Source organism: Piliocolobus tephrosceles, chromosome X (genome assembly GCF_002776525.5).
Source record: "Piliocolobus tephrosceles isolate RC106 chromosome X, ASM277652v3, whole genome shotgun sequence".
Classification (NCBI taxonomy): Eukaryota; Metazoa; Chordata; class Mammalia; order Primates; family Cercopithecidae; genus Piliocolobus; species Piliocolobus tephrosceles.
The window spans coordinates 671,994-697,504 of NC_045455.1; the positions used below are offsets into that span (position 1 = coordinate 671,994).

Consider the following 25,511-nt stretch of genomic DNA (forward strand, 5'->3'; position numbering starts at 1 on the left):
ACAGAAAGACATCAGGAAAATCTCCAGATGTTTGGAAATTAAGCATCACTTCTAAACAATCCCTGAGTCAAAGAAGTATCAAAGGAAAATTTTAAAACTCATTGAACAAAATGAAAATAAAAATACAACATATGAAAATATGTGATGCAGCTAAAACAGTGCTGAGAGGGAAATTTATAGCACTAAATGCTTACAGTAGAAAAGATGAGCAGTTTAAAATCAATAATCTAAGTTAATACCATAAGAACCTAGAAAAAGAGTAAAATAAACCCAAAGCGAGAAGGAAGGAAGGTGAGGGTAAAACTAATGAAACTGAAAACAACGAAATAAAGAAAATCAGTAAAACAAGGAACCAATTCTTTGGAAAGATTAATACAATTGCCAAATCCCTAGACAAAGAAGATGCAAGTTATCAACATAAGCAATGAAACAGGGGCTATCACTACGGACTCTGTGGACATGAAAACAATGATAAATGAATACGACACAAAAACTCTACACACAGAAATCTAACAAATTTATTTTCAGATAAATCCTTATTCTGAGGCAGAATGGAATAATTCCTCGAAAAGCTAAGCTACCACAACTCAGCAATATGAAGTAGATATTCTGAATATCTACTGGGACTATTAAGCAAAATAAACTGGTAAGAAAACTCCCCAAAAGGAAATCTCATGACCCAAAGGGTTTTACTGCAGAATTCTACCAAATATTAAGGAAGAACTGACATCAATTTTATACAATGTTTTCCAGAAAATACAAAGAAAGGAACACTTCCCAAAACATTTTGTGAACCTAGTATGACTCTTATTACCAAAACCCAGAGTATAAAAAAAAAAAAAAAAGAGAGAGAGAGAAAACTACACACCAATCTCTCTCATGAACTTAGACCCCAAAATCCTCAATAAATTAGCAAATTGAAGGCAGCAATGTATAAAAATAATTATATACCTAGACCAACTGGGAATTATCCCAGGTATGCAAGGCTGGTTCAACTTTCAAAAATCAATGTTATCCATCAAGTCACCTAGCTAAAAAAGAAGGCCGGGCGTGGTGGCTCATGCCTGTAATCCCACCACTTTGGGAGGCCAAGGCGAGCAGATCACAACGTCAGGAGTTCAAGACCAGCCTGGCCAATATGGTGAAACCCCGTCTCTACCAAAAATATGAAAATTAGCTGGGCATGGTGGTGCACGCCTGTAGTCCCAGCTGCTCGGGAGGCTAAGGCAGGAGAATTGCTTGAACCCAGGAGGTGGAAGTTTCAGTGAGCCGAGATCATGACACTACTCCAGCCTGAGCGACACAGCGAGACTCCATCTCAAAAAAAAAAAAGGCAAAAAAAGAAAAATTACATAATCTTATCAATTGGTTTAGAAAAAGCAACTGGCAGAATCCACCACACATTCATCATAGAAACTCTCAGCAAACTAGGAATAGATGGGGATTTCCTTAGCTTGACAAAGAGTGTCTACAATAAACCTACAGCTAACATCATAACTAATGGTGAGAGACTGAATGCTTCCCCCTGAGGTCAAAAGCAAGGCAGAGATGTCCTCTCACACAATCTTTTCCAATAAAGTATTGGACATTCCAGCCAGCGCAATAATGCAGGAAGAAACCCAAAAGCATGCAGGTTGGAAAGGAAGAAATAAAGCTCATGAGACGGGTCCTAGCACTTCAATCTGGTTCCAAAAGAAGTTTCAAAAAGGTCTTGGCAACTGTCCCTATTTTCTGGCTGATATTCTTGGAATATATCTGTATATGCGGCACAACCTACAACTTTCTGGATAAATTAATTCTTCCCATTTGGAGTCTCTCTCCATACGAACCCAAGCAGGTGCAGTTTACGTTTGGCAATACGATACTAGGAGAATGAAAAGAAGGACCGGGGAAGTGGTGATGATGATGACAGTGACAATGACAACCACACAATGATAGATCTCACACACACACACCACACATGCATGCAGACACACATGCACACAGACACATGCCAACACACATGCCAACACACAGATATACCCCATATACGCACACGTGGATACCCCCCCAGACATACCACAGGACACACACACACACCCCCCACACATGCAGACACATGCCCCCCACCACACAGGCACACCACACATACATGCAGATATACATGAATACACGCACACACATACCATGTAAGCACACAGATATACCCTACACACACACACACACACACACACAGATACTCCCTCCCTATGCACACATACACATGCATACAGACACCCCCCTCCCTCCACATCACTTACTATGTTCTGGGCATTGTTCTAAGCATGTTTATATCTGAACTCATTCATTCCTCCTGACTATTCCATCGGTGGGCACTACTGCTACCCCTACTTGATGGAAGACAGGACTAAGGAACAGTGAGGATGAGTCGCCTGCCCGTGGTGAGGAGCTGCTAAGCACAGACAGCCAGGGCGTGAGCAAGGCAGTGTCGCTCCAGGGTCTGTGCACAGAAGCCTGAGCCATCTGAGCTCAGAACGTCTCTCTGGAAAAGGCATTAAGTAGTATTTTTATGCACAAGTGATTTTAAACTAGAAAAACAAACTGTACACAAAGCATTTACCTAGAAGATGCACTGGCGCCCGCCTGTATGAGAGTCGGCATGACGGCCATGAAGAGCCCGAGCTGCACGTCCTGCGTCACCAGCATGCCGAGGAGCACGGTGCTGTAGTCAATGTCGCCTGTGTGGGGAAAGGCATTGAAGACAGGTCTACAGCAACTCAAAAGTATCCGAAGTCAAAATGGCGCCATTGTACACACTTCCAAAATAACCCAAATTATTTTGGCACTTTACTTTTTCTTTTTTTTTTTTGAGACGGAGTCTTGCTCTGTCACCCAGGCTGGAGTGCAGTGGCGCAATCTCAGCTCACTGTAACCTCCACCTCCTGGGTTCAAGTGATTCTCCTGCCTCAGCCTCCTGAGTAGCTGGGACTACAGGCGCTCACCACCATGCCTGACTAATTTTTATATTTTTAGTAGAGACGGGGATTCACCATGTTGGTCAGGCTGGTCTCAAACTCCTGACCTCGTGATCCACCTGCCTCGGACTCCCAAAATGCTGGGATTACAGGCGTGAGCCACCGCGCCCGACTGGCATTTTACATTTTTAAGAATAGACTTTAAAATCTCTTTGAGAACAAATACTGAAGCATTTTAAGATTAAAAATGTTGTAAAGCAAATACTCAGAACACCTTTTACTTCCACAACTTACTTGTTATTTACATAATTACTGAAAAACCTCATGACAAAAAGATGACATGGCAAGCAAGATGACAAGCTTGGATAATCACACCAACCTCACTGCGTCCCAGACACACATGGAGAAGCCTTCGCTTCTCACCTTTACAGCTTCTCTGAGCTACTCCAGGAGGCCTGACTCAGGCCCCTCTGCTCATGTGGTGTGTTCCACGTGTGCAAACCCACCCGAGCCACCGCCCAGAATGAGCCCTCACTGTGAGACCAAGGCAGGCTCGGCAGACAAATACTGGCTCATGAGGGCAGAACAGGAGTAGCCACGACTACCTGAAGAGACTAGGTAACAACTCTGGAAAGAAGAAAGGAAAATGAGACATTTTTCATGAATTCAGTAACTTGCACAAGCCTCCAAAGGTCTCCATTTTCAACATACAGTTCCAGCTATGAACTATGTAAATACGTTTCTAAAAGTCATTCCCCCAACCCCACCCCAAACAAGGTATTTTTTCTTTAAAAAAAAAAAAAAAAAAAAAAAAAACAGCTGGGTACGGTGGCTCAGGTCTGTAATTTCAGCACTTTGGGAGGCTGAGGAGAGTGGATCACCTGAGGTCAGGAGTTTGCGACCAGCCTGCCCAACACAGTGAAACCCCATCTCTACTAAAAATACAAAAAATTAGCTGGGTTTGGTGGCGGATGCCTGTAGTCCCAGCTACTTGGGAGGCTGAGGCAGGAGAATCGCTTGAACCCAGGAGGCGGAGGTTACAGTGAGCTGAGATTGTGCCACCGCACTCCAGCCTGGGGGACAAGAGCGAGACTCTTGTCTCAAAAAAAAAAAAAAGCTACTGCTATTAACCGATTTTTAAAGACGAATCTGATAGAAAAGGCTTATTATTATTTTTTTTTTTTTGAGACAGAGTCTTGCTCTGTCGCTCGGGCTGGAGTGCAGTGGCTGGATCTCAGCTCACTGCAAGCTCCCCCTCCCGGGTTTACGCCATTCTCCTGCCTCAGCCTCCCGAGTAGCTGGGACTACAGGTGCCAGCCACCTCGCCCGGCTAGCTTTTTTTGTATTTTTTAGCAGAGACGGGGTTTCACCGTGTTAGCCAGGATGGTCTCGAACTCCTGACCTCGTGATCCGCCCATCTCGGCCTCCCAAAGTGCTGGGATTACAGGCTTGAGCCACCGCGCCCGGCCGAAAAGGCTTATTTTAAAAAAGCAGCAGAACCACACAAAACCCCTTGATGCCAGCAAAAATCTCTTTCTGGATAGAAGTTAGGTAATCGTTTTAGAAGGCTTGATTTACTTACTGTACAAAACTAAATTTTTGGTAAACAAAATATCTTGGCTTAGAATTTTAAAAGTCTGAACAGATGATCACGTTAAGCTGTTGTGGCTACAGCTTTGTGTCTTTTAGGGTTACACAATTCAGAAGATGATAAAAATTGCCTCCCAACTAACATTGTCCACGCGGAGGCTTCACACATCAGCCCTAAGGCTCGCACGGGCTTGTGGTCACCGCACCTCTCTTCATCTCGAGGCCTTCGCAAGACGGGAGGGAGGCTGCGAGATGAGTCTGCGGGACACAAAGGAGCCGCGGCCCCCCCACCCACATCTTCTGCAGATAACACGTTCACACCTGTGCCCCTTCTATTTAAAAGAAACAAAATCTGGCCGGGCGCAGTGGCTCACGCCTGTAATCCCAGCACTTTGGGAGGCCGAGGCAGGCGGATCAGGAGGTCGAGACCATCCTGGCTAACACGGTGAAACCCCGTCTCTACTAAAAATACAAAAACTTAGCTGGGCATGGTGGTGGGCGCCTGTAGTCCCAGCTACTCTGGAGGCTGAGGCAGAAGAATGGCGTGAACCCGGGAAGCAGAGGTTGCAGTGAGCTGAGATTGCGCCACTGCACTCCAGCCTGGGCGACAGAGCAAGACTCTGTCTCAAAAAAAAAAAAAAAAAGAAAGAAACAATCTCTCACTACATCTCACTTGTTAGAGACAGCCTTGGATGATATTACCGCCAGCATTTTGTACGTTTTAAATATTTTGTTCTCTTCCTTTGCACCGATCATAGCAAACTGGCTGAAATCAACAGATATTCAACTGTCGCCCACTAGACCATGGGCACCACAGACCAGAGACCAGGTCTTCACCATGGTCCCTGGTGCAGGACCCTGAGTCCGCACCCACTGGGCCTGCGCAGGAAACATCCGCTCGCGAGGGACTTCACGGGACTGCAGGAGGAAGACAAGTGCTTGGAGCAGTGACAGGCACAAAACCTCAACAGTGCAACCAGACAAGATGAAAATAATTATTACACTGAAATATTACAGCTTCTCTAATTTCTCAACACTTTTACTATTGTCATCTTTCTGAAATTTGCACTACCTTTTTGTGCTTATCACTACTATACGCATTTTGACTTCTTCCTGTTTTCCATTCCTTTCATTAAACAGTTCAAATACACAGAGAACAAGGAGTGTATCAAATGCTCACATACCCACTAAGGAATTTTATTAAATGTTAAACCTGTAACATATTTGCTTCCGATTTTTAATGAAATAGTCCTAAGGGTGCCGCCAAGGAGCTCTGTAACCCCCTTGATACTGGGCCCCTCCTCCCTGCACCCACACTCCCCACTTGACCTTATTCTGAAAGTTCATCATCCCCTTGGATGCATTTCTACTTCATGTGACACCTATAGGTTTGGAAGCAACAATTAAACTTCACAGAGCGAACATTTCTGCAACTTGCCGTTTTTGATCACCACTATATTTGAAAATTATCCATGTTGGTGTTGGTGCACAAAGCTCTGACTCATTTTCAAAACTGTTGTAGAATAGACCACAGTTTATCCATTCATCTCTTGGTGGACGTTCAGGAATTCCATGTATTCACGAGTACAAAAACGGCTGCATGAAATCCCAGCACTTTGGGAGGCTGAGGCGGGTGGATCACGAGGTCAGGAGATCGAGACCATCCTGGCTAACACGGTGAAACCCCGTCTCTACTAAAAATACAAAAATTAGCCGGGCCTGGTGGCGGCACCTGTAGTCCCAGCTACTCGGGAGGCCGAGTCAGGAGAATGGCGTGAACTTGGGAGGCGGAGCTTGCAGTGAGCTGAGATCACGCCACTGCTCTCCAGCCTGGGGGACAGAGAGAGACTCTATCTCAACCAAAAAAAAAAAAAAAAATGGCTGCACAAATATTCTAGCACATTGTCAGGGAAACCTCCTTTCCCCTCGCTTGCATTTTCACAAGAAGGGACTGTTTCCTCCCCACTCCTGGCCTCTTGCCTGGTCCCACATACGTTACTCCGGAGAGACAAGGGCGCTCCTGCTGGGAATGGATATAGCCCCTTTTCCTTTGTCAACCAGCCAGCCCACGGCACCTGGTCTCCAGGTCCTCTTGCAGACCTGAGTTTCACAGAGCAGGCCCTGCCCACGGAGGCCTCTGGAGGCCAACGCTGCTTGGCGCTGGGTGGTGAGTCTTGCTCCGAGGGTAAGAATGAGGCCTAAGCAGCTCACCACTGCCAGGCGTGCAAACCACGCCTCCTTCATAATCCAGCTGCCACCGCGACCTCCAGGTGCCTGCCTCCTCTGTTCCTCTTTCCATGGGTTTTCAGCACAGGCAAGGCAGAGTTATACATTTGCTGGACTCCTTCGAGGGTTGGGCCCCTCGCAGGAGCTAGAAATCTCGAAAAATAGAAAAGGAGTAGAATTTGGACCAAAATCCATGTAAGAAGAGTGACTGAGGCTGCTGGTGTGGCCAGAGTTGATACCTTTAAGCTCTGGTGAGGCAGTCTTAAGTTTGGGCTATATAGGAATTTCTTTTCTTTCCTTTTTTTTTTTTTTTTTTAAAGATGGAGTCTCTGTGGCCCAGGCTGGAGTGCAGTGGTGTGAACTCGGCTCACTGGAAGCTCCACCTCCCGGGTTCAAGCTATTCTTGTGCCTCAGCCTCCCGAGTAGCTGGGATTACAGGTGCCCGCCACCACGCCCGGCTAATTTTTGTATTTTCAGTAGAGATGGGGTTTCGCCATGTTGGCCAGGATGGTCTTGAACTCCTGACCTCATGTGATCCACCTGCCTTGGCCTCCCAAAGTGCTGGGATTACAGGTGTGAGCCACTGTGCCTGGACATATATAGGAATTTCTAATACAATTTCAAGCACATGCAAAAGTAGAAAGAAAAATACAGTGCATCTCAAGGAACAGATAATCCAGTTTCCATGATCAGGTAGACGACCCTTGTTTCATACACTAACCTCCATTCTACCCTCCTGAGGGAAATCTCAGTCATCCTCTTAACCGTACATTTCAGTGTCCATCTCTAAGAGACAAGGCTGGTGTACAAATTGGAAAGAATGAATTTAATGATCCTGTAAGCAGAGGAGATTATCTCATATGTAGAAAATCCAAAAGATTTCACACACAAAAATCTATTAGGATAAACCAATTCACAAAGGTGCGGGGCACAAAATAAACACACAAAAGTCAGCTGCATTTCTATATACTAATAATGAACAATCTGAAAAGGAGATTAAGAAAACAATTCCATCTATAACATATCAAAAAGAATAAAATACTTAGGACAGAGTGAACCAAGGAGGCAAAATACTTAAACACTGAAAACAAACGCGTGGCTAAAAGAAATGAAAGACATGCTTAAATGGAAAAATATCTTGTATTCACGGACTGGAAGACTTAATATTGTTTAGATGTCAATACTACCAAAATTACGACTACAAATCCAATGCAATTCCTATCAGAATCCCAACGATGTTTTCTGAAGAAATAGAAAACACTATCCTAAAATTTATACGGAATCTCAGGCAACCCCAAACAGCCAAAATAATCTTGAACAAAGTTGGAGGATTCACACTTCCTGGTCTGAAAACTTACTAAAAACTATAGTAATAAAACAGCAGCATTTGGAAGTAAGAGACTGCATTTCCACTTTTTAGTGGTCACGTTTTTTTTTGTTTTTGTTTTTTTGAGATGGAGTCTCGCTCTGTTGCCAGACTGGAGTGCAGTAGCATGATCTCAGCTCACTGCAACCTCCACCTCCTGAGTTCAAGCAATTCTCCTGCCTCAGCCTCCGGAGTAGCCGGGACTACAGGCACCCACCACCATGTGCAGTTAATTATTGTATTTTTAGTAGAGATGGGGTTTCACCATGTTGGCCAGGCTGGTCTCGAGCTCTTGACCTTGTGATCCACCCACCTCGACCTCCCAAAGTGCTGGGATTACCGGCGTGAGCCACCATGCCCAGCCAGTTACCTTGTTTTTAAAAACAATTATTATAAAATACTTTGAATCAAGAAAAAAGGTACAAAGCATGTCATGAACAACCAGAGCCACCACTCAGCTTCTGAAAGAAATGTCACAAGTAGCTGACTGCCCTGCGTGTCTCTCTGATGGCACACCTTCCTCGTCTCTGGCACAGCCACTCAGCCTCATTTGTCATTCTCAAACACTTCTTCTTGCTTTTAGTGTAGAAGTTTGCATGTATGTAAAATTCAGACTTTACACACACAAACATGTTGTATTCCACATCTTGTATCTTTCCCTCCATGCTATAAAAGTCATTCGCATTTGCTTCTGCAGCATTCCAAGGTATGAATACACCTTAACTGTCCAGCATGTTACTGAATATTCAGTTGATCAACTTTTTGCTATTAAAAATAATACTGTTTTGAATTATAATAATTTGCATGAATTTTCTAGGATATGTATGTAGAAATGGAATTTTCTGATTGCAAAATTATCCTCCAAAGTGGCTGAACCAATTTACATTCCCATGGAGAACGCTTAATCTTGGCACTCCACATTCTTGCCAACGGTACATCAGGTTAAAAAATGTTTGCTAGGTCCAGGTGGTAGCTCATGCCTGCAATCCCAGTGCTTTGGGAGGCTGAGGCAGGAGGACTGCTTGAGGCCAGGGTTCAAAACCAGCCTGGGTAACATAGCAAGACCCCCATCTCTACAAAAAAACTAAAAACTTAGCCAGGCATGGTGGCACACGCCTGTCATTCCAGCTACTCAGGATGTTGAGGTGGGAGGATCGCTTGAGCCCAGGAGGTTGGGGCTGCAGTGAGCCAAGATGGAGCCACTGCACTCCAGCCTGGGTGACAGCAAGACTTGGTCTAAAACAAAGCTTGGCAGCAAGCTCATGTGGATGGCATCGATCTCAGTCCCATCAGCCTGCATCTCCGAATACTAGCGAGGCTCATATCTTCATGTTTATTCATCATTTAGGTTTCTTCTCCTGTTAAGTTACTTGCTCAGATATTCTGCCTATTTTCCCATTAGGTTACTTTTTGGTTTGGATTTACAGACATTCTTGATTCATTCTGAATATTAATCCTTTGCTCTAAACAAACAATAAATAAATAACTACAGGAAATATCTTCCTCTGGCCTGTGGCTTATTTAAAAAAAAATGCCTTTCAATAAAAGTTAGTTTTCCCCACAGGGAGGTCAGCATGAAAAAGAAAGTTACAAAGTCAAATGTGTCATATGCATCGGTATTTTCTCTTTTGAATTCTGCATTTTATATTTTAAGGAATTCTACTCTTGAGGTTATAAGGATATTTTCTATTTCCTTCTCGTAGTTCTAAAGTCAAGCTAATTTTATTTTCTTCCGTTTGGATAGCTAATTCCCACTCCTGGTGAGTCAATCTCCTCAGCTTCTCTGCAGTGTCTGGTCTGTGGGCCCCACTCCCCGGCTCCATTTCAGCCTGCGGTGCTGCTCTCCGCTGTGACATCATCAGTTGTGAGAGCTGGTGGGGGACTCCTCACCTCAAATTAATGTTGGCTACTCTTAGCCTTTTGGTCCCTTCTGAATTTTAGGATCAGTTTCTTCGGTTTCATGAAAAACCCTGCCAGATTTTTTTTATTGGAACAGCTATGAGTTTATAAATTTGGGGAGAAATGACATCTTTATGAATGGAGTCTTTTTATGAACTCCATGAACTGAATTCACTCCATTTGTGACTTTATCCTCAAAGGTCACAGCTCTTTTGAAAAGTTTATTCCTGAAGCTTTTTTTCAAATGACGTTTTCTAACTGTGCTGTGGGTATATTACACATTTAACAAATCTAATTGTAAATTTCCTTTCAGTGTCCAAGTCCTTGAGTCTAACTACCTCCCAAACTTGCAACACTCCTATCTTCTTACTATCTAGAGTTTTAGCCTGGCCTTTAAAAAAATACACTCAAATACCTCCTTTTCTAACAGTCATAACTGACTAAATTTATCAACCTCTAGACCCCTCTGTCTCCCTGCTGTTTCCACGTCCAGCTCTGCCTCTGCAGGACCTGTGTCCAGGCCCTGTGGGGACTGCGGGGTGGGCGGTGCTCTGGGGTTCTCTGCACATCAGAAATGCCTGCATTTCATGCCCTATTCTTGGATGGTAATTTCACTGGGCACGCATGACTTGTCTCCCCAGGGTGTGGGTTACCTACCCGCTATCTCCCACCATCTGACGTTGCTGAGGAGACATGTCCATGTCCTATCAGCCCATTTACTTGATGTTCCTTTTTAGACCACCTGTCTTTTCTGCCAAGTGTTCAGACGTTCCCTTCTACTTCACACTCTGCTGCAGTACATGACGTGCCGGTGGACTCCTTTCCCTTTATCCCATCAGTGCTGGAGGTGGGCTCGTCTTGAGTTCTGAAAACCTACCAGGTCCTCTTTCCAGTTCCGGTCCCTGGGGCTCCGAGTCTATATATACTGACCCTCTCCATCTACACTCTGGCCCCCTTCCAGTCCTAGCACCTGGGGCTCTGAGTCTATATATACTGACCCTCTCCCTCTCCAGTCCTGGCCCCTGGGACTCTGAGTGTATACTGCCCACTTATTTTGAAGTCTTTATTAAGCTTTTCTGACCATAAGGGCAGTTCACCCGGTGACTGCTGAGTCTGTCAGCTCTTTTCCAGCCACAGATTTCTTCGCAGGTGTGGGTGTTCCCGTGTGCAGGCCACTAAACCAGGAGCTGTTTTCATGCATCGTTCCTGGTCCCCACTTGGTCTTTTTTCATTTCACTCGGCCTCCGACCCTCCACCTCTGTCCAGTCTCACGATGGGGCTGACCCTAGAACCGGCCCACAGGGATGCTGGGACAGGCACGGAGGAGGCCCGTGGCTGGGGCCGCCCGTTCAGCGTCTAGCAGGGAGGCTGCGTTCGTGTCCTACTGGTGCCTCAAGCCCAGCAGAAGGCCGCAGATTTTTAAAAAGTTTTCCCTGCTTCCTTTCACAGAGGGACGCTTCCCAACTGCCGGTCCCACAGTGAGGGCACGTGTGGGTTCCACATGCTCCAGCACCCGGCTCGGCAGCCCATGGCCAGCTCTGCTCAGCCTCTCAGCTGCCGGCACAGAGCCTGTTGGTTTACAGGAGAGGTCAGACACACCTCTGTGGTTTTCTCTTTTTGTATTTTCTCTTCTATGCTTGTGTGTTCTGTGCAGGGTGAACGTCACAGTGAAGTGACTGTGGCATTTCGACCCTGTATTTTACTGAATTTAAAAAAATAAGTGCAAAACGGTGATGGCTTACCCAGTGAGTAAGCAGGCTGTCAGAAACAGCAACCTGCCAAGCCTCCCTGCAAAGGGACATGGTCCTGCCAAGGCTTCTGAGCAAGTCAGCTTCCACTAACAGTCACGACTTAGAGGTGCCAATGTTTCATACGCTCGATGAAACTAAGGCCAAAGTGAGAGAGTCAGGAACACCTTCAGTTACCGAAGCACCTTGGTTTCACAGGAAGAAAGTATCAAAAGTATGTCAGTCCCCAGTGCCTGCTAGAATTAAAGCAGCAAAACATATGCAACTTCCTAAAATCCACCAATTCCACAGGTCATTTTCCAGTGCTGACTGGTTTTTCAAAATCTTGGTCCAAGTTCTCTCTGGCCCTCATTTTCTCTTAATCAAGTGGAGAAGTGGAGGTTGGGAGGACCTGAGTTCACAGGGACATCAGTTCCTTACGGAATGTAAACCCTGACATCCACAATTGTTCGGAGAGTCCTCAGAGGAGAAGTTAAGACTTGCAGTTTTTCCTCACAGGCCCTCAACTATGAATCCAAAAGTTACCAACACACGAGCATGAGTCAGACACGCACTTGGAACACGCCGTCACCTACCTTCTTTGTCAGCCCGAGCGCTGCCCACGAGGAACCTGGACACGAGGGGTGTGCTCGACAAGGACAGACAGGTGGAAATGAAGACGCTCTGCGTGGGTTTGATCCGCAAGAGATGCCCCCACAGCAAGCCAAATGCAATCATTAACAGAGTCATGTAACACGGCCCTTGTAAGGAAATCTTCCACACCTTAAAGAGAACACAGTGATTCACACGCTTTTTAGTGACAACAGGCGATGACCACACCACACAAACTTCACGCATTTCTGCACCCAGGAAAGGAGGCAGAGCTGAGCTTTCGTGAGGCAACGCTGGGTCACATATCCAGCGTCACCAGCTGAACACGGTGAGTACTCACACAAGGCTTCCTCTGTGCCAGGCACCGCCACAGGGCTGCACACACACAATACACGCACACCCACGCTCCCCTCATGAGTGTAAATAAAACCTAAGCCTCAGAACAACTTGAGCTCAAGATGACAATTTCCCCTACTTTTAGATGAAAACACTGAGGCACACACAGGTTAAGTGACTCGCCCAAGGTCACATGGCCAGTGAATGCTGGAGCCAGGAAGTGAACCCAGGCACTGTGGCTCGGCAACCAAAGCGGCTCTATCAGGTGCCTCAGGGTGCACTCGGCACTATGTTAAATGAGACGGGAAGGGAGAAGAAAGCACATTTCGATCCTAAAATAATAAAAGCTACCTATTTATAAAAACATAAATATGATACATCAACCAAAGAAATTAAACATAAATATGATACATCAACCAAAGAAATTAACCCGGAACTCCTCCTACCCCACTTGAAGTGCTCATTCATATTGTTTTGTCCTCACTGCATGGTCCCAGTTAAAATAAGCATCAATTCCCTGATTCCAGGCCTTCTATGGAAAGTGAAAGTTGGGGTGGGGGGTCCTAGAAGGAAGGGATGCAGGGGCCGTGTGGCTAAACATAGGCATCGTGGAGCAGCTGGACACAGGCGGTTCCGGGGGGCCCACCTAAGGAGCCCGCCAGCCCCAATGTACACAGGTGGCTCTGGGGGGCGACCCGGCAAGCCCGCTGGCCCCAATATACACAGGCGGCTCCAGGGGGCCCACCCACCAAGCCCGCCGGCCCCAATGTATACAGGCGGCTCCGGGGGACACACCCGCCAAGCCCACCGGCCCCAATGTATACAGGCGGCTCCGGGGGACGCACCCGCCAAGCCCGCCGGCCCCAATGTATACAGGCGGCTCTGGGGGGTGCACCTGACAAGCCCGCCGGCCCCAATGTATACAGGCAGCTCCAGGGGGTCCCACCCAAGGAGCCCACCAGCCCCAATGTACACAGGCGGCTCCATGGGGTGCACCCGCCAAGGCCGCCGGCCCCAATGTACCTTGGACACTTTGGAGCACATGAGCTTTTCCCTCCCCACCTAGTTCTTTGTGAAAAACAACACTTCTTGCAAAATTACAACTTTTCTTTTTGGGAATCAGGAAAATGAGCAGATACGCCCCAGTCTCCCACAGCTGTGACCCGTTGGCCTGCTTGTCCACCATGGAGCTTCCAGACCCCGGAGGGGAACCACGGTGCCTTCCAACCCCACGAGGCCCTTGGCCTCTCGATGTTCATCTGAACATCGAGAGGCCACATGACAGGAGGCCAGCAGATGCCACCAAACAGCTCTGGGCCGCGGAGACTCAATAAGTCTCTACTCTGCTTGGTCCCCTCTCTCCTTCCACAAAGAGGGGAAGGGTTGGTCCCACAAAGGCTGCTTCTGAATTTCTTTTCACTGCTTCCTATGCTTGGCAATCATGATGGTTATCACAGAGCGCATCTCACACCCGAATATCACAGCCGAGGAGCAATGGAAACACCGTCCCATCCACACGCATCTCACATCCTTCCTCTTCCGAATATCACAGCCGAGGAGCAATGGAAGCACAGGGCCGTCCATGCTGGCTGCAGCCTGAGGAGGCCACGGGCTCGGGGGTTACTCCTGTGAGCAGTGTTAGCCAGCTCTGATTCAGGGTCTTCCTAACCCTCAAGGGACACGTGGAGTTGAGGCCTGATCTGCTGCTAACTCGCTGTGCACTCTGAGTGAGTAGCAATCTCTCTAGCTTTAGTTTCCACATCTATAGAGAACAGGCGAGACTCTGTTATTTCTGAGATCATTACCAGGGTGAACCTTCTCTGATCTTATTATCTGATGTTACCCCACATTCCAGCCAGGAGGGCCCTGGGAGCAAGGTGTCAAGACACCACAGTGGGAAACAGCTCCAGGAAAGGCCACAGGGGCACAGGTGAGAGTAAGAAACTTCCTGTTCAACATGGGACCTGTGCACACATCAGAAACCCCACCTGCAGGCACACCCAGGTCAGAATCTGTGGGTTAACAAGCCCCCCAGGTGGCTGCATGCGCACTGGAGGTCAGGAGGCACTGACGGGCGGGACCCTTGGCACCCCCGGCTTCCTCTGCACTAGGACCCCAGCCTCAAATACTGCCTCTTCAGCTGTCTTCTTCTTCCTCTTCTAAGACACACTCTCCTGAAATCCCACAACACAAGCCACAGGGTAGAGGCACATCTACGTTACACCCTGCCTCACCCAGCAGCCCCTGAAGGGCCCAGAACGCCGCAGGTGCTCAACAGGTGTTTGCAGTTAGAACAGAGAAGATACAAGACAGAAGTAAATGAAACTCCAACCCCAATGACTCTATGAACGATCTAGAGAGAAGCAGAAACTGACAGATTCTTAAGTGATCAAGTTTAAGGAACAGTTGAAGTCCGGCTAGAAGAGCAAGCGGTGACAAGGGAGAGAACAGAGCGGGCAGCACGACGCGGTTTCGGGGCTTCGGCGTTCTGAGTAGTTTCTAATCATAACTTTAGAAGTCCTACGAGGGGCTTTCTGGCAAGTATTAACATTTCAAAAACCCAAGGAAATTATTTTCCCACCCACAAGTGGGGTGTGCAAGCTAATCCATGTGGCAGGAGGCCCATCAGTTCAGAAAGTGACTCCGGGTACCTCAGGCTGTTCTAAAGCTCGGCCAGATATTACACCTGAGTAATAAAAAGGGGAAAATAAACACATTGCCTAGTCATTGTCTCCGTGAACCAGGGTGGGGCCAGACTCCGAGGGTTCCCGCTGGGGACAGCAGCACAGGCTCAGCAACGGGTGAGAGGAGGAGTTCAGACCGGGAGACCCTCGTCAGCGCAGACACACCCACACATCCCAGACACAGAAGGAACCCTGCCCAGCGCCACTCAATCAGGGGTCAGCAAGGAGTTTCACAGATGTCTCCTGAGTCCCAATCCAGTGTCCTTCCATGCATCTGACTCTGTCACCACGCAGGGCAGCCGAGCACAACTTACTAACAGAGAACGCCAGGCTCTTGCCGAGCCCCCAAGTCTACACCACCAAGCAAGCACTTCAGAACTGGGTGCAAACCCTCGGAAGCGCCACTGAGATGACAGCAGCCCTGATGAAGCACGTTCTCACGCTGCTTACAATTATCTTAATGTTACGTTATACAATATTATTTTTTATTAACTGGGAATACTGTAGTGGAGAAAAATACAAACTATGAAAACGCAGGGCCAGAAGACACTGGAGTCTTCTAGATCCCTCACTGTATAGGAGAGGAAGCACATGTCCAGGCAGTAGGTGCCTTGTTGAGGCTCTGCCGCACAGCCAGAATGTCGCCCTCCCACCTTCCCTACGGTCTGCCCTAAACTGCCCTTTGCTGTAAACGTCTCTAAATTACACACACACACATACACACACACACGCACACACACACACACGCCCATGCTGCACCATGAAATGGAGGCCTCATGTTTTTACGGAGACTCGTGGGACACTGGTGAGACAGGGCACTGGACAGCCACACCTCCTTACCCCCCCATAACAGGCTCCTCCGCAGACCGGGCAGCCACGCGGCCCACGCCCCCTCACCCTCCCCCCCATAACACACTCCTCCACAGACCGGGCAGCCACGCGGCCCACGCCCCCTCATCCTCCCTCCCATAACACTCCCTCCACAGGGTTAATGGCAAGGATGGCACCGCTTTTCCTTAGGACCCAGGAGAGTGGTGACTTCTCTTTGATCACTGAGCTTAGAAATTAACAATTTACAAGAAATATAAAAAGACGCCAAGTACTTGGAGAACACCCTAAAGTTAATTCAGAACGCCTTACGAGGCTGCGTGTCTTCAGGAGTGTTCACAGGAAAGGGAGAGCAATGAGAAGATGGACAAACGGAGCTTTTAGTGGAAAAACAGAAGGGTAAAGAAAACAAAAAGTTCTAGGTAAGAGGATGAACTGAGGAAGCAAATGGGACGAGAGTATAAAGAAAAACATGCCAGTGAGATCAGAGTGAACTTCTGAAAGTAAACACAAGACTTTAAAAGAAAAGTTTATTTTTCCTTATAATGACAAAGTATTGACAGCTGATTAAAATATGGAGAAGAAACCAGAAGTCACCATGGTTACCCGGCACATTCATTTCCCACTTTCCCCCATGTACTGGTGCTTCTTTTACATTGCTGCAGTCATATTACATGCTCCTGTTTTCCTCCAAGTTTAGCATTCTAACCGATATTTTGCTTTGCTGCTGATGCTCTTGTGACTTTGCAGTGGCTACCTAACACTCCATCAGCAGTCATGCCACAGTTCAACGGGCCGTTAGACACTCGGGACTAGTTCCGCTGTTTCTTAAAGATTTACAATGAGGAGGTGAAACCTTTTGTGGCTAAAGTTTTAAAAAACCTACGTTTGATTCTTTCCTTTGGAGACAGACCTAGAAGAACTACTAGGCGCATACGCACATCTTAAGGCTCTTAGGTCAAACTGCTAGACAGCTCTCCAAAAAGAGTGTATAAATCCAAAGAGCTGGAGAAAATCTCCACAATCTATACATCCAACAAAGGACTAATATCCAGAATCGATAAAGAACTCAAAAAAGTCAGCAAGAAAAAAAGAAACAATCCCATCCAAAAGTGGCCTAAGAACATGAATAGACAATTCTCTAAAGAAGATAGACAAATGGCCAACAAACATAAAAAATGCTGAACATCACTAATGATCAGGGAAATGCAAATCAAAACTACCATGCGATACGATCTTACTCCTCCAAGAATGGCCATAACCAAAAACAAAAAGAAGCGATGTTGGCAGGGATGTGCTGAAAGGGGAACACTTCTGCTCTGCTGGTCGGAATGTAAACTAGTACAACCACCAAGGCAAACAGCGTGGAGGTTCCTCAGAGAACTAAAAGTAGATGTACCATTTGATCCAGCAATCCCACTTCTAGGGGAAAAGAAGTCATTATGTGAAGAAGATACTTGCACACACACGTTTAGAGCAGCACAATTTCCAATTGCCAAAACATGGAACCAGCCCAAATGCTCACCAATAAAAAATGTGGTATTATATATACCATGGAATACTACTCAGCCATAAAAAGGAACGAAATAAGGGTATTTGCAGCAACCTGGATGGACGTGGAGACCATTATTCTAAGTGCAGTAACTCAGGAATGAAAAAATCAAACATCCTATGATCTCACTCCTAAGCGGGAGCTAAGCTACGAGGACACAAACGCGTAAGAATGACACAGTGGACTTCGGGGATTGGGGGAAAGGGTGGGGGTGGTGAGGGATAAAAGACTACACACTGGGTGCAGTGTACACTGCTCTGGTGATGGGTGCACCAGAATCTCACAGATCACCACTAAAGAACGTATTCATGGAACCAAACACCACCTGTTCCCAAAAAACCTATGGAAATAAAGAAAATTAAAATGAAAAAAAGAAAGAATACAACACGAGAGGGCTGAGTGATTAGGCCAACCAGACACTGTAAATTAAGTCACTTTGTTTAAAATGACCAAGTCTTCGTGGAAAAAAAACCAAAAAAACGAAGAGGGTGTACAGCTGTGATTCTCATGACTCTGGTTCAAGAATGCCTATTACATTTCATATTCACTTAAAAACTTTTGCTAAGTTGATATTAGTTTTCCAGCTAGCAGCACAAGCAAAATGGTATCTGATCTTAATTCACAGGGTTGTTTCTGTTACCAATAGTGTTCATTTTCCCTCTCCCCACCCTAGCCTTTCACCAGCTACTTTCCTCTTCTGTGCCTGTCTGTGGAAAAACAGTGCTTTTTAATTAACTCACTTCCAACTTGCAAAGTTTCTTCTAGGGTAACACACTGAATATGCAACCTCTATGACATCTGACCCTCTAACAGTCTTGCCACCTTCTGGGAGGGACCCATCTGTTAAAGTTCACACATATTACTTTCCAGATCCTTCCTGAAGTTAGGCATGAGAAGCCTAATTCCAATTCTTCATTGAATTTCTAGCCTTTCAAACCTGATGTTCTTAATCTTTCTGAAGTTGTTTCAAAAATAACATCAAACTGAAATATCATATTCTATTCTAAAAACATTTAATTTGATAGTGAATTCATCAACAAATGTTAAAAGTGTATGAACCAAAACCACATGATGTGAAGTCCCTTAGAGGCAGTAACAGGTTGATGAGGTCCTTACCTTTCTTAGCTTTTCTGGAGAAAATTCTAGGCCAACAAGAAAAAGAGTAAAAAACACCCCAAATTCTCCTAATGTCTCCACTTGCACAATAGACTGAAAAACACACAAAAAAATCAAACCATATAATTTTACAGGTTTAACATATTAAGTATACTTAACTAAACAATCATGTCCTAGTATGCCTGGTGGAAGTATCCAAAACACACACACATACACACACACACACACACACACACAGTAATCACACAGTAATCACACAGTATACTTCTTCCATTAACCACTTCTCCCTTTTGGCTAATATGTGCTCTGATTTTTATCTTGGTCTATTTATAATTACATTATTTTCCATGGTTTAGCTGATTTATTAAGAATTATAATTTTTGGCCGGGCGCGGTGGCTCAAGCCTGTAATCCCAGCACTTTGGGAGGCCGAGACGGGCAGATCACGAGGTCAGGAGATCGAGACCATCCTGGCGAACACGGTGAAACCCCGTCTCTACTAAAAAATACAAAAAAACTAGCCGGGTGAGGTGGTGGCGCCTGTAGTCCCAGCTACTCCGGAGGCTGAGGCAGGAGAATGGCGTGAACCCGGGAGGCAGAGCTTGCAGTGAGCTGAGATCCGGCCATTGCACTCCAGCCTGGGCAACAGAGCGAGACTCTGTCTCAAAAAAAAGAATGATAATTTTTACAGCATCCAGCTGTATATATTACTCAGCTATTTCGACTTATTTCTTGGTTTATGAGCACCTTTGCTATTAAGAAAAAGAAGGAAAGAAATTTGTATTTTTCTTTTCTTTGCAAAGGGCAGGAAGGGATTTTTCACCTCCGGAGTTTCATACTTGAATCACGTGAAAAAGACCTACTCCAAAAACCAAATTGAAACAGCCGTTCTTCCCAGAGGCCATTCTGCCAAAGCGAGCCCTGTCCTGGGAGCCCCCACATGTGGCCTTGCGGCTCCCCTGCCAGCCAGCTGCTCCCCAGGCCCAGGGTGCTGGGCGCGCTCCTCTTCACCAGCCGGGGCTGGAGCTCCTCAGACCTCTCCTGCCGCCCTGCAGTCTGGAGAAAGCCCTGGGGCTCCTGGGCCTGGTCCCAGGCTCCACCAGCAGCAGAGGGAAAAAGGCTTGGAGGGAGCAGGTTGCACTCCTCCCCGTCCCACCCCTTGACACGCCTCCCTACGGTGGGACTCACAGAACCTACTCGGGCACCCGCTCTCCACGCTGCTCGCACTGTGAGTGTTGCGGGGAGAGAGCTGGAAGCTCAGGAACCTTTCCTCCCTGTCAGAAGTGCCATCAGCGTGACGGGGCCTAGCAAATAGCCCCACTGCCCGCTGCCTCGACTGGGGCTCATCGACTTTCCCATGTGTTGTGAGATGCTTAAAGATAGTTAAAGGGCCGGGCATGGGCAATGGGCTCACACCTGTAATCTCAGCACCTTGGGAGGCCGAGGCGGGCAGATTACGAGGTCAGGAGTTCAAGACTGACATAGTGAAACCCCGTCTCTACTAAAAATACAAAAAATTAGCCAGGTGTGGTGGTGTGCACCTGTAATCCCAGCTACTCAGGAGGCTGAGGCAGGAGAATCACATGAACCCGGGAGGTAGAGGCTGCAGTGAGCCGATATTGTATCACTGTATTCCAGCCCGCGTGACAGTGAGAGACTCTGTCTCAAAAAAAAAAATAAAAAAATACAGTGAATGCAGCACTTTGGCTGTATTCAGCACGCTAAGGGCGGTCTGAACAACCTGGCCCAGCATGTTACTGGAAATGGACTCCTTAAAACTAACAGAAACGAGCAGGGTCGTTGTCTGCAGTAACACCGCCCCTTCAGAAACAGGCACAGTGACTTCCTGAGGGTCCAGAGACTTCCTGTGACACCTGAAAGGACATCTTCTTTGAAATGGTTTATATGAAGCTGGTATCTTCATTAATCACATTCAACACTTTTTAGTCTTCAGGAATTCTTTTTATGTTCTGTTAAACAGATACCAAAACAACTAAATTTTGTTCTTACCTTAATACTATTCAGTCCTGAAGGTCCTAGAAGTACACCACAAATAATATAACCAAACATTGTAGGCAATCCTATGGCTGTACATAGCCAGCCACAAGGCAAGGAGAGCATTCCTATGGTAACAATGTCCTGAAGAAGAATCAAATAAATAAGAAACGCAAGTGTAAGATAACATGATAAGAAGAGGGCTGGCTGGCTGAGACGCAGAACAGGACGTAGTTCCCTGATTTCATCTGATGGGAATGAAGGGCGAAGACAAAACCACCGATTTTCCTCATGCTGAGGGTTCCAGAGAAGCTGAAAACATGAAGAGTGTATTCTGGGAATAGAAGGAGTGAGTTTTTCATGGCCTAAAGATTACAGTCACCCCTTAGTATCCTTGGGACAGTGGTTCCAGGATCCTCCCCAGCCCCCATACCAGAATCCTCAGATGCTCAAGTCTCTGATTCCAAACGGGATGGTATGTGCATGTAACCCAGCACATCCTCCTGTATACTTTAAAGCATCTCTAGATTACTCATGATGCCTACACAATGGAAATTGTTGTCATATTTTGTTTGTATTTTTTATTGTATTATTATTCTTCGGTCTTTTTCTGAATATTTTCATCCACGGTTGATTGAACTGAGGATGCAGAGCACGTGGACACAGAGGGCTGACTGTCTAGCAAACTTTTTGTTTTGCTTAAGCCCCTTCAGAGTGTTCTAAGAATTCTGAGTCCTAGAATTCCACTGAGTTTTCTAATCTGGGAAACTCTCAGTGCTGGTGTCCAAATTGTAATTCACATGGCTTCGCCATGACGGGTGCAGGCAGGATCTTTAGTTGGTGCTGGCACTGCTGCGCCTGCAGCCCTGAAGGTCAGCAAGGAGCAGGATATTTACAGTCTCAAAACCTCTCCCTAGAAATTGCCTATTCATTACAAAGGGAGAAATAGCCTTAAAGAGATCTCCGCCCCTTCTTGCAGGGCCCTGACGGCATCACTCGGCAGCCCCACTCCTCGCAGGACCCACTCCATCGTGACCACATCTCTCTCTGGCTGGTCCTCTTCCTCTCGCCTGAAACAGCACCATCTTTGAGCTCAGATTCTCTGGCTTGGTTTCTGCTCCTGTACAAACCTCCAGTCTCTGCTGGAGACCTGACCGTGTACCAGGTCTTGCCAAGCTTCCCTGAGGGGCTGCACCTGTCACGGCCAAGCCACTCCCTCCTGAGTGACCACTCAAACCACAATGCTCTCAGCTTCAAGTACTTCCCTGCATAGCCTTTGTCTAGACCGAGTTCCTGGGACGAAACAGGTCTGAATCCAGTTCCATCTGGAAGGCCAGGCACTGCTGAATGGGTTCTCATGCTCTGCACCCCAGGGTTACATGAAGCCACATACGACTCCTTAGCCAAGACCTCTCTGCCTTTTAAGGATTTTTAATTTTAGTGAAAATGGTTTTTAGATGACTAAAGTTTTAATCCCATTACAGTAACTCCTAATTTCAAAGTCTTCCAAATTCTCCAAGACAAAATTAACTTTCATTTTAAGTATTAAAGTATCTTATTCCTTTAGGAAAAAAAATTAGACATTAAGGGACGATGCCTCAAATCACAGAAAATGTAGGGAATTCTAGTAAAATCTGTTAGACGGAAGGCTGTGCACCCCAGTATCATGTTCGGAGGATAAAGCTTGGTCATACTGACACCATGAACCAGGAAGTAGGGGAAAGGTGGGCATCCCGCCATGACTCACTACCTTTATAAAGTGGTGATCCGCACGTGGGATGGTTGAGTCTCTGGGCTTGGTCAAAATATACTGGTTGTTCTGGGAGTCAATCAGCATGCTAAGGCCCAAGTCGTCCTCCACTTCTCGTTTTGTTATATTTTGCTTAGAATTGGCCTCTTCTTCCTCCACCCTCAGAACTGCCTCAAAATTGACCCCCTTGACCTGCAAGAATAATAATATTATGCAATTAAAATCCATTAAATGCTTTCAATTTTTAGAGAATGATGCTAAACAGAAGAATGTTAAAAATGTATCAATCAATGTTCATCAGCAGTGAATTATGATTTTTCAATTAAAGAAGTAATTTAAGAATGGATAAGTTTAGGATTTCTGCTACTTTCCAAGATCTAGTTTACCATTCTTTCAAGAAATTCATAGCCCTTAAAATACTTATGAGATCTCCTCTAATTCCATAATTAGTAGATTTTTAAAACATCTTGTTTCTTCTACTCTATTTTTATTCTCTCCGGTTTCTTCTCTAATCTTTTTCTGATTTGTTTTTATTACCCAAGCCTTTCATGAGTCCTCATCAAGACCCACAGTCAATTTTCACCATCAGTCCCACTTTTTTCCTTAGAATCTTAAACATGCTACAACAAAAGAGCAGCCTGAATTACTGCTTCAGAGATGAAGATCATTTTCTGTAAGAAGTTTACTGTTCCCCTGTTACAGGTGTTCAAACCAGAGCAACTCCACCTTGAACATGAGCAGGGCAAAATGAGGATGAAACCTACTGGGCTGCATTTCAGGGGCAGGCATTCTTAGTCACAGGATGAGACAGGAGGTTGGCAAGATCGGTATCACAAATACAGGCCACAAAGACTCCGCTGACAAACCAGGATGCAGTAAAGAAGCCGGCCAAAACCCACCAAAACCAAGAAGGCAAAGAAAGTGACCTCTAGCTGTCCTCACTGCTCACTGTACATAATTAGAATCCATTAGCATGTGAAATGGCACTCCCACCAGTGCCATGACAGCTTCCAAATGCCATGGAAGTTTGGAAGTTACCCTATGTGGTCTAAAACAGGAGGAAGTTACCCTATGTGGTCTAAAACAGGAGGAACCCTCCATTCTAGGAAATGCCACCCCTTTCCCAGAAAATTCATGAATAACCAACCCCTTGCTTAGCATGTAATCAATAAATAATCATAAAAATAGCCCTCAGGGCTGCTCTGCCTATGGAGTTGCCTTTTTTTTTTGTTTCTTTACTTTCTTAATAAACTTGCTTTCACTTTACTCTGTGGACTTGCCCTGATCCAAGAACTCTCTCTTGGGGTCTGGATTGGGACCTGTTTCTGGTAACGTCCCAGTAGATCAGCATTAAAACCCAACTGTCCAGGCTGTCCTGAGACCAGAGTCCCAATGTCCCAATCCATCTGGCCTCTGGAAAATGCAGACAAGCTGCTGAGGAGGGGAACTGACTGTCAGTGTTGAAGTAAAGGATAATTAGCTGACTTCTACAAGACCAAATTATTTTCTCTATGACAGAGAAGCGTCTTAGTTTGTCTTCATTTTCAATCTACACTAAAAACATACATGTGAACAATTTCAACAACACGTCTTCCCATCAGCGAGCGGCTCAGGGGTGAAGCAGCAGCTGTTCTGGAACGCTTACTGATTTGTTGTCGTCAAAAGCATGTTCCTCTATCTCTTCCTCCAGACGATCTGCTGCCTTTCTTACATCTTCAAGGATCTCGTCGAGCATGGATAAACTTTGGTTTTGATGTTGCATATTTTTAAGGGCTTCAACTTGATGTTTTTCTGCTGCCAGAAGTTCCATATATTCTGTTTCTTCCTATTCATTTGCAAGAAAAGAAGAGTGAGATGTATTAAGAAATAAGCTATGACATGTCTTTCTTAATCAGTCCTCCTGCTTTCTTTGTCAAATGTCCCTGTTCATATGTCAATAACTTAACTCTGGTCAGCTAAGGAAGTCACGTGTCCTAGTTATTCAAACGTAACTGAGCTTAGCCAAATGTTTAGGGAAAGTTTTTTGTGTATGTACATGAATATATGTAAGAAACATTTGTTACACAAAAGCAAATGTAGTATCTGTAGGTCATCCATCGACACAAAACTCATTCACTCAATAGTGACTGTGCTCTAGGCCTATCGTGTGTGAGTGCAGCAGTACTTTGAAACCAGATGTGAGACCTGAATGTGGAACTACCACCTAAATTCAATGCACAAATTCAAGTTACAAGGGAAAACTGTTCCAAAACACATGTAGAAACCAACAGCATTAATCATTTGAAGAACTGATGGGTGATGCTGGCAATAGAATTTAGTAATGTATTTTACACAACTATACTTTATCAATAATCTTACTTTTAAACATTTATTCTTAGCTAAAGGGGTGGGACATAGGCCAGAACAGAGAGGACCAGAGTCTAGAAGAACATCATTGCCTCAATTACTAAGTAGTCACGAGACATCATCTGATGCCACTGACAAAGAGCTGCAGGTCTCACACAGCTGCAGGTCTCACACAGCTGAGGTCTCACACAGCTGCAGGTCTCACACACAGCTGAGGTAACGCACAGCTGAGGTCTCACACACAGCTGCAGGTCTCACACAGCTGAGGTCTCACACACAGCTGCAGGTCTCACAGAGTTGACGTCTCACACATAGCTGCAGGTCTTACATAGCTGAGGTCTCACACAGCTGAGGTCTCATACAGCAGGTCTCACACATAGCTGCGAGTGTCCCACAGCTGCAAGTGTAACACACAGCTGCAGGTCTTGGACAGCTGAGGTCTCACACAGGTGCAGGTCTCATACAGCTGCAGGTCTAGCACACAGCTGGTCTCACACAGCTGCAGGTCTCACACACAGCTGCACGTCTCAC

The 25,511-nt window shown here is 46.0% G+C and overlaps 1 protein-coding gene across 5 annotated transcripts in view; it reads right to left on the reverse strand.

Moving 5' to 3' along the window:
- The window catches only part of TMCO3 (transmembrane and coiled-coil domains 3), a 54,856-nt gene that overhangs the window by 22,668 nt on the left and 6,677 nt on the right, over positions 1-25,511 (reverse strand). For 3 of the 5 annotated variants that reach the window (XM_023217698.2, XM_023217697.2, XM_023217696.2), the window contains exons 3-8: positions 24,280-24,459; positions 22,635-22,826; positions 20,900-21,028; positions 18,891-18,983; positions 12,359-12,545; positions 2,600-2,717 (exon numbers count right to left, since the gene is read on the reverse strand). In XM_023217698.2, the coding sequence (XP_023073466.1) occupies positions 2,600-2,717; positions 12,359-12,545; positions 18,891-18,983; positions 20,900-21,028; positions 22,635-22,826; positions 24,280-24,459 (899 nt within the window). The remainder of the gene's footprint in view (positions 1-2,599; positions 2,718-12,358; positions 12,546-18,890; positions 18,984-20,899; positions 21,029-22,634; positions 22,827-24,279; positions 24,460-25,511) is intronic. The other 2 variants (XM_023217699.2, XM_023217700.2) reach the window with 2 other exon arrangements.